The sequence below is a fragment of the Fusarium oxysporum genome, chromosome 1 (genome assembly GCF_000149955.1).
Source record: "Fusarium oxysporum f. sp. lycopersici 4287 chromosome 1, whole genome shotgun sequence".
Classification (NCBI taxonomy): Eukaryota; Fungi; Ascomycota; class Sordariomycetes; order Hypocreales; family Nectriaceae; genus Fusarium; species Fusarium oxysporum.
This window is the reverse complement of record NC_030986.1, coordinates 3,796,368-3,805,557: the sequence shown is the minus strand read 5'-3', so window position 1 is coordinate 3,805,557 and position 9,190 is coordinate 3,796,368. Positions and strand designations below refer to the sequence as shown.

General features: G+C 47.5%; 4 protein-coding genes across 4 annotated transcripts; 2 read left to right on the top strand and 2 right to left on the bottom strand.

The window, feature by feature from the left end:
• Positions 1-3,367, top strand: FOXG_00698 (Cullin 3). Its single transcript, XM_018377233.1, has 3 exons — positions 1-402; positions 462-2,737; positions 2,790-3,367. The coding sequence occupies exons 1-3, from the start codon at positions 337-339 to the stop codon at positions 2,965-2,967; spliced, it is 2,520 nt and encodes an 839-aa protein (XP_018232922.1). The 5' UTR covers positions 1-336; the 3' UTR covers positions 2,968-3,367.
• Positions 3,368-3,509: 142 nt separating this feature from the next.
• Positions 3,510-4,554, top strand: FOXG_00697 (U6 snRNA-associated Sm-like protein LSm2). Its single transcript, XM_018377232.1, has 4 exons — positions 3,510-3,676; positions 3,743-3,890; positions 3,960-4,062; positions 4,117-4,554. Exons 1-4 carry the CDS (start codon positions 3,663-3,665, stop codon positions 4,146-4,148), a joined length of 297 nt encoding a protein of 98 aa, XP_018232921.1. The 5' UTR covers positions 3,510-3,662; the 3' UTR covers positions 4,149-4,554.
• On the bottom strand, positions 4,197-7,231 carry FOXG_00696 (uncharacterized protein). Its single transcript, XM_018377231.1, has 2 exons — positions 6,523-7,231; positions 4,197-6,460 (listed from the first exon to the last, which is right to left on the bottom strand). The coding sequence occupies exons 1-2, from the start codon at positions 6,577-6,579 to the stop codon at positions 4,445-4,447; spliced, it is 2,073 nt and encodes a 690-aa protein (XP_018232920.1). The 5' UTR covers positions 6,580-7,231; the 3' UTR covers positions 4,197-4,444.
• Positions 7,232-8,033: 802 nt separating this feature from the next.
• FOXG_17930 (uncharacterized protein) lies at positions 8,034-9,185 on the bottom strand. Its single transcript, XM_018397947.1, has one exon. The coding sequence runs from the start codon at positions 8,806-8,808 to the stop codon at positions 8,302-8,304; it is 507 nt and encodes a 168-aa protein (XP_018232919.1). The 5' UTR covers positions 8,809-9,185; the 3' UTR covers positions 8,034-8,301.
• Between the last annotated feature and the right edge of the window lie 5 nt (positions 9,186-9,190).

Below are 9,190 nucleotides of genomic sequence, written 5' to 3'. Positions count from 1 at the left end.
TGAGCTTGCCATCTCTCAAAGCGTGCCTTACCAGTGCCACGGGGTTTCCCTCTTTTTCTTTACCTTCTTTCTACCTGGTGCCTGGAGGTTTATCGCCTAAATTTTTTCTTTAACTTAGTCTTTGCTTGTTCCTTTGTTCATTCGCCGATTTCGCCATTCACTGCGGCCCCGCCTGAGCCTACGACTTGCATCCATCATTACCCCACCATATTCAAGGCTCAGGATCAACGCGGAAAACGCATCAGAGCTCCATTCTTCCCTAAGAAACATAAAAACCTACGACATCCCGAAATTCTTTACCTGGGGCGATATCGCCAGACTGTATTACCATAAAGTATGATCTCGGGACGTGGAGGAGCCGGCGCTCGGGGAAGGATTCGTCCTCCTCGTCGCATTGTGCGTGTAAGTTCGATGCACTGAAACGTTAGTATCTAAATCCTGAATTAAGACCTTGCCTTTAGCCAAATGAAGCTGCCGAGGGTTCCGATTTCGAGGCTTGCTGGAAGATGCTAGAGGAAGCCTTGCGCGACATCCACATGAAGAACTGCAGCCGACTGTCATTCGAGGAGCTGTACCGAGCCGCGTACAAGATGGTACTTAAGAAGAAAGGCGAATTGCTTTATGATAGGGTCAAAGCTTTCGAGGAACAGTGGTTCGCAGATCATGTCATTCCCAAGATTCGAGAACTGGTCAGCAAGAGCCTGATCAACATTGGCGCCGAACGAACCTCGACGACGTCCGTCAACGAGAGACGGCAGACAGGAGAGAGATTCCTCAAAGGGCTGCGTGATACTTGGGAAGATCATAACATGTCTATGAACATGACCGCCGATATTCTCATGTATCTTGATAGGGGCTACGCGCAGCTCGAAGCCCAACGAACCCCCATTTTCGCCACCACCATCGCGCTTTTCCGTGATCATATTCTACGATCTTCGCTGAACACGAACACAAAGAGCAAGGTGATCGACATCCTTATATCAGTGGTCCTCGACCAGATCGATATGGAGCGCGAAGGAGACATCATCGACAGAAATCTCATTCGGAGCTGCAGTCGAATGCTCAGCAGCCTCTACGAAACCGAAGAAGAGAAGGAAACCGATAAACTGTACATGACAGTATTTGAACCTCGCTTCCTCGAGAACAGCGAGACATACTATGCCACCGAGTGTGAGAAACTACTACGCGAATCGGATGCCGGAGCCTGGTTGCGACACACCCAACTGCGACTGAACGAAGAAATCGATCGATGCGGAACAACAATCGAGTTAGAGACATTACCAAAAGTCACGCAAACTATTGATCAAGAACTCATAGTCAAGCATCTGTCCGAATTTTTGGCTCTTGAAGGGAGTGGCCTGAAATGGATGATTGACAATGACAAGATTGACGACCTCTCGATTCTCTACAAACTCATCTCCAGGGTTGATTCAAAGAAGACTGCTTTACGAGACATTTTGCAAAGTCGCGTGGTTGAGCTAGGCCTGGAGATTGAGAAGGTACTGAAGAACACTGATTTCTCGTCTGGTCATGGCGAAGGAGACGAGGCCGGTGAAGGGGAAAAGACAAAGACCTTAAACCCCGCGGCGCAGCAGACAGCTGCTGCCATCAAATGGGTAGACGATGTACTCCGTCTGAAGGACAAGTTTGATAACCTCTGGGCTCGTTGCTTTCAAGGAGATCTTATCATTCAAAGCGCATTGACCAAGAGCTTCTCTGACTTTATCAATATGTTCAGCCGCAGCTCTGAGTATGTCTCTCTGTTCATCGACGACAACCTCAAGAGAGGCATCAAAGGCAAGACAGAGGCAGAAGTCGATGTCGTTCTAGAGAAAGCCATCGTCCTGATTCGATACCTCCAGGATAGAGATCTATTCCAGACATACTACCAGAGACATCTGGCAAGACGTCTCCTTCACGGAAAGTCCGAAAGCCATGATGTTGAAAAGCAGATCATTTCCCGAATGAAACAAGAACTGGGCCAACAGTTCACCAGCAAGTTTGAAGGCATGTTCAGAGATCTTGTCACGTCAACAGAACTCACCAGCGGCTATCGTGACCACATTCGTGACCTGGGAGATGGCAGCGGCAAAACCATCGACCTTAACATCAACGTTCTCACTACAAACTACTGGCCACCCGAGGTCATGGGCCGAACTACACAGATTGGTGAAGGATCTCGCGTTACGTGCACGTACCCTCCTGAACTGCGACGATTGCAGGCGAGCTTTGAGCAGTACTATTTAACTAACCGTAATGGACGCAAGCTCACCTGGATTGGTACCACTGGCAGTTCAGATGTCAAATGTACTTTCCCGGCCATCCCTGGAAAGTCTGGCCCGCTCTCTCGGGAGCGAAGATATGAGATCAACGTACCGACCTTTGCGATGGTTGTCTTGCTTCTCTTCAACGATCTTGAGGAGGGCCAGTCATTAACCTTCGAAGAGATCCAAGCTAAGACCAACATCTCAACTCCAGATCTCATGAGGACGCTGACAGCTATTGCTGTGGCACCCAAGTCTCGCGTCTTGATGAAGGACCCTGCCAACAAGTCCGTGAAAGTCGGCGATAAGTTTTCTTTCAATGCATCTTTCCAGAGCAAGACCATACGAATCAAGGCACCCATCATTAACGCGGTGTCCAAGGTCGAAGATAACACGGAACGAAAGAATACCGAGGAGAAGAACAACCAAACCAGAGCTCACATTGTTGATGCGGCAATTGTGCGAATCATGAAGTAAGCCACAAGTCTAAGTCTTATTGCCAGCTTTAGTTACTAATTCTCGCAGATCTCGAAAGGAGCTTTCTCACTCGCAGCTCACTAGTGAAGTTCTGTCACAACTCTCCGGCCGTTTCCGCCCCGAGGTTGCCCTCATCAAGAAGCGTATCGAGGATCTCATCGCAAGAGAATATCTTGAGCGCCCTGATGAGGATGACGCGCCAACTCTATATCGCTATGTAGCGTAGACTACGAAGCTCAATCTCACGAATCACGAAAGAAAACGAATCGGCATTTTCCAGTCTTGCAAGGCGTTGAAATGATAGGATCCATACACTATTGATATACATAGCGTGGTTGTACATGGAGGCTTTTGCTTATTGAAGGCAAGGAAGGGGGAATCGTGTGAGGAGGGTCGGACGTTTGTTGCTAAGAAGAGGACACGAGAACCCGCCAAAGATTAAACCGGGGATTTGAGGTCTATAAAGACGTATGATTATTTACAAGTCTTACCTGCAGCGCGAATGGACTTGGCTTTCAGTCAGTCTTGTGTACGTGGCCAGCTGGTTTTATTTAGAAGACAATAAGAACTACCTGAGCATGATTCTTCATCCAAACAGACGTATGAATGCCAAAGAGATATCCATGTAAACAAGCCACAGATTAAAGAAACCATTGATGAATTACTGTTGATTCGAGATCATTGCGTGAGTTGCTGGTGAATCATGAACGGTCACGTGATCATAGTCAACGATGCCTTGGCTGTAGACGCTATCATGATGGAGATCTTGCACCACCAAACAAACATCTAAGCGCCTTCCTCGATACAGAAACTCGCTCGAGATACAAAACCGATTTCAACTACAAGACGAACACTCGTAACCCCCCCCCCAAAAAATAATCGATTTATCCGGCTCTCAAGCGCGAAAAAGCCACCGACATCATGCTCTTTTTTAGGTACCATCGAACTATCTTCTGTGTGGTTAACGCCCTTGTTCGCACACTGACACGCTATTCATACAGCTTTTTCAAGACACTCATCGACCATGAGGTCACTGTAGAGCTCAAGAACGACATTCAGCTAAAGGGAATTCTCAAGAGTGTGGACCAGTACCTCAACATCAAGCTCGATGACATTCAGGTTGTTGAGGAGCTCAAGTACCCTCATCTTGTATGTCGAGTATACCCTTATCCTGGGCGTCTTGAAAGAAAACAGATAGCTGACTTAATATTATCGCAGAGCTCTGTCAAGAACGTCTTTATCCGAGGCTCAGTTGTGAGATACGTTCATCTTCCCGGCGCGTCAGTTGACACACAGCTGCTGGAGGATGCTACACGGAGGGGTAAGTTGCGTTTTCAAAGAAAGTCAATACGGTATACTAACACGTGTGTTGCAGAAGCGGCAGCTCAGCAAGCCAAGGCGAAATGAGCGGTTCAAGGCGATGGATGAGAGGCAGGATAAACCATGTCGGAGTTGACTCTTACTAAATGGAGAGAATGATAATTACATCGAAACCGGGATGATCACAAGGGAGAATTCATGAGGCGTTTGCTCCTGATGTGGATAATGAAATACTCTTCTTTTCCCTTTTAAACATCATACAGAACCGAGAGTCATGAAACGATTGACGTTGATGTGTCAACATGGTATCTAAAAATTACAGGTCATCAGATGGAACTCCCGCTCGAGAGAATACTATACAAATCGCTCCACATCATAATTGATCACCAAAAAGCTCCGCCGATTTTACCAGGTTTACCATCCCAGAGTTCCTTCTCCGACACCTTATCATCGTCGTCACCTTCAATGAGTGGCATCACCAATCCAGCCCGCCTTCTTTCCGAAAGCCAGCGGTCTATCCAAGCCTTCATGCGCTTTCTTGACTGTTCACTCCCTACATTGACTGTTGGGATGACTTTCTCTATTCTCAGACTCATAACAAACATGGCGAGCTCTCGAAAGCTACTGTGTTCTGAGTAAGGAACCCCAAAGCACATGGCTTCCTTGGTACTGCCTCTCTGCGGAATAAAATCTTTATATCCAAATCGTGTTCGCCAGCCCTTGTCGTGAAGGATCTGCTGAGTATGAATGCTGCCAGGTGGTGTGTTCGCACCGATGGTTTTGCCTGCTGGTCGGAAGTTCCAACCACTTGGCCGAAGTCCTACAATACGACTAAAGTACGGCTTATAGCTATTTAGGTATTCTTGGAGAGTTTCTGCACGGATCTCCATCAACATCTGCATATGCACCTGTGCCTCGAGGGGATCAGATGTAAGGAGCGCCGTGAGCTCTGGGTCGTCCAGCTGTTTGCAAATCCTGATCTTGCCAGGCGATGCAAAGATTTTGGACTTGAGTGCTTTGGCAATGGAGATGCATATGCGTTCTTTTCCAATAGAGTACGTGCCGCAAATTACGAGCAGCCGTTGAGGGTGTTTCTTTTTGGTGTCGACTTTTGCGTTCTCATCCGGTTTTGTGTTTGGGAAGAACTTGCTGACTGCTGGAGTCCCTTGTCCGCTAGCCTTTTCCCAAATATCGTCTTTGCAGTTGGGATCAGGAGACAATGAGCCACAAAGATCGGCGCAGGCCTTGATAACATCGTTCTGGGGTGGAAAAGAATATCGTGGATTGAGATACGTGGTGTCCAAGTAGCAGATATCAATCTTTTGTTGCTTGGCCTTTCCGGAGATCGCATCGATAGTCTCTGGCTTGAGGAGAGGATGCTTGACATGAGCAGGGCAAGCACGGAAGTCTCCACAATGTAATATGCGTTGAACACGGCTGTTGGGGTCTTGCTTCATAGTCTTTTCAAAAAGGAAGAGAGAACTTCCAGGACAATGATTTGCTGGTATCATCGTTACTTTCGCGCCTTCTGTCCCTGGTATGTCATAGGATTTGTCGAATTCAAGCTCCACAACCCATTTTGCCGCTGTACGAAGTTGATTTCTGACAAGACTGCCTGTGACTTTGCTGCAGTATATAGGGCCGTGGCACCATCTTGCTGTAAGACCGATATAGTGGTCACTGTGAAAATGACTCAAGAAATATGCTTTGCAACCCTGGACGGCGCCATACCGGAAAGCGTCCACGCAAATGGAAAATCCGGGCATGATCTTGTAGAAAGGGCACGTCCTCTCATATGCTTGCTTTCCTCGAGAAGCGTGCTCAGCAGCAGCAGCCTCTTGCCATGCTGAATCTTCGGCATTATTGGACATGAGTTTCGAGAAAGCAGACTTCGGTGCCGGGCCAGGACTTATAACTTCGAAAGGGTTCGCCTGACCGGGCCTGGGAACAGCAGCCCGTGCAAATCTTTTGCTAACATCGGTCGGTTCGACTTCAGGTGTCGAAACAAGGATCGCTGAAGTTGGTTTCTCCGACTTGATTCGTTCTGGTGTTGTTTGCTCCGGTTTTGGCAACGGGATCGGGTGTCCATCGAGGCAGGAGTTGACATGCCGTGTTGCTACATCGATGGAGATCCCAGCCAGGCTCCCGCTGCATATAGGACAGCACTCTGTCATATGATCATCGTCAAGGGGGTCATCGGCCAGGTCTTCGCTTGAAATCCCAGCTTCCTCCGCTTCTAACCTAGCTTGCTCTCTCATGTAGCGCATTACTCGCATTTCTTCCCCTTCGAGATCGTTCAGATCTGGGAACTCCTCGTCTACTATTTCTCCAAGATCGTCGAATTGTTGGTATGTTGAATCTTCCCGTTTCAAGGCTTGTGTGGTAATATCTGCTTCCTTCTTTTCATCGATTTTAGTAAAACCGTCCGTCTGGACCTCGTTTTGCGGGGAAAGCTCCGTACATTGGCCATTCTTTTCAGGCTTGTTGTTTGTGGCCATGGAATCGTCTTCGGGCTCATCCTCACTGTCCGAGTCCATTACGAATGGAGTCTTGATCTTAGATTTTATTGACTTCCGTGGGGGTTCGCCATCACCCTTGGCGGGTGAGGGTCGGTCTTCAGCCACGGCCACCTGTTCAGCTTTTACTGAGACGTTTATCTTGGGAAATTGCTCGGGTTCTTCGCCCAGTTTCCGCTTTTTGTTGGGCGATTCGGTCTCATTGCATCGGATCGAGTCGTCGGCGTCATCGGCAGTGTAGAGATCTTCGTGCTCAATAGGGTCCGGCGCAGCCCCAAGAAACAGAGAGGCCTCATGTTTTTCGGCCTTTTTAAAAAAGCTAAGGATACTTTGATTGGCCTTGACTGGCTTTTTGGGTAAATGCGAGGTAGTCTTCTTCGGTGTATGAGACTGGCTGGACTTTTTCGGTGCCACCATGGTGATAGCCAGTGAAATAGTGAGTATTGACTTTGTCTTGGGCGGAATGGAGGACTGAAAAAGAGGCCCAGGTCCTTTAGTTGTCGTCAAGACAATGAGAATAAGGCAAAGAATGCATGCAAGGATGTCCTGGAAAATCAGCAGCCAACCGAAAATGAAGTGGGATGCTTTGAACATCTTAACGCGAAAGCGCGATGGGTGGCAAAGTGGGTGTCGCGCGATCACGTGACGATAGTACATAGCAAACCCATGGCTGCCTCTTCGCAACGCCTCTCTCTAACTTGGTACAATGCTTAAGACAAATCGCGAGAATTTATTTATTTCGACGTGGATCTGAACTTGGTCTACCATCCAGCAAAGTTCGGTTGTGAGGAATGTGCAACAGCCCTTCACAACTCTCTCTCCATTTAACTTCAGCTGCTCTCAATGTATAGTAATACAATACCTATTTGCAGCGGAAGTGACCTTCTTCGCACCGCTGGATATACCAGCCAAGATGCAATGAAAGCATAATGATGAATGTACTGTGAGACACAAACATGTGCGCATCGCTTGGAGACAGTGTAATACCAAGGACACCCTGGAAACGATTCAACCACGCAAGCGCCGTTGAGCCATCACCAATAATCCAAAAATTAGAGCAGTATCGAGCCAGTATACGACCCGTGTTGAGGGGTTAGCCTCAACAAGAACAGTTACTACACTTTGATCCGAGCCTTACGGCAAAGAAGAAGGTGAAGAAGAAAGGAAAGCAAATAGAAAACTTTGGAGGAGGCGCTCCTTTTATACCCGGCCGGTATAATCATGATGGCCTTGACATTGAGGTTGAACTTTAAGAGTGACTCACGAGGGTAAAGTTATTTAGGCAGAAGCTTGGCTGCAACCTGTAAATAATGAGCTGGCTTTGCCGCTTTGGCAGGTGGCCAATCTAAGAAAAAGGTATAACTCACTTGGGTTGTTAGGTTCCTGTTGTTGCCTGCTTGGGGCTGAAGTTTATAACTGTTGCCTGGGACGATGCTTATTTGAGGCAAGAACAAGACTGGAGCGCATACTTTCTCATTGGCTTAATACAAGAGTATCTTATGTCAGTACATATGCTGTGATTTCTGTCAGAGTATAGGTACTACATCTATCGTGAACTCCGGTCCTAGAGCTAGTCGGGGTAGCGTGGCAGCATTGTTGGTGAGCATTGGAGACACGACTTTGGCAGGAAACAACTCCCAGTACGACATCGCCACGTACTGCAGGGCCATAACCTGACTTTACCGTCCAATTATTGTTCTTAGGGTATTGTTGAAAGTATTCGCTTATGAAGACTCTTCTATCCTCTCAAGCATCTTTCCGTGGACCCCTTTCCATCCAGCCTCACACGAGCTTTTGATCATACCCATGATCAGCCTAGAGCATGTAATGGAGACCTGCTCCACGATCTCCAGGTTTCCACACTCAGATTCTTTAATCTTCCAAACAGTCTCAAGTACCAGACCCATTGGCCCTCGCGTTCTCACAAACACACCGCTTTCCAGGTCAAAAAACTCATATGAACTAATCACATCGGAATCCCAGAGCCCTGCTGGCAAGGTATGAATTCGGTCTGTGACCGAATAACAGTCTGGTGCTGCGATAGGCTTGACCTCAAGTATGTCAGGAACCGATGGAGTAGGGTCCGGGGTGGGTATGGCTTCGAATTTGGACATATAAGGATTGCACTGTAAGAAGAAAACATGATCGTGGAGCATCTCTATGGCTTTTGGGGCTGCAGTAGTCGAGGAGATAGGCGATGTGTGCTGTATCTGGGCGGTTGTCTGAAACATGGTTGGTGAAGTGAGTCGCCTTGTCCGAATTTCGTGATGGATGTGATCGCAAAGATATATTGTGTGTTAGGGGGATATAGAAATCTTCAATATGATGATTGTCGTTATGCGAACTGTTCAATTCTGATCAAGGTAAACTTGGTGTTTGGGGAATAAAACACCCGACTCAGCAATAACGATAAAAGAAATTAAGATAAGGACAAACGTCAGACACACGACTGAAGGGTAGATCAAAGGATAATAAATCACCTATGAGAATTGACCTTCTTAATGACAAATTATTGTATCTTGCTCGGAATGTGACAGTTCTAGTTTCATCGTCGTATCATGATTGCAATTGGCCGCCAACGCCAATACAGCGCCCAACTGAAGGGAATTGGAG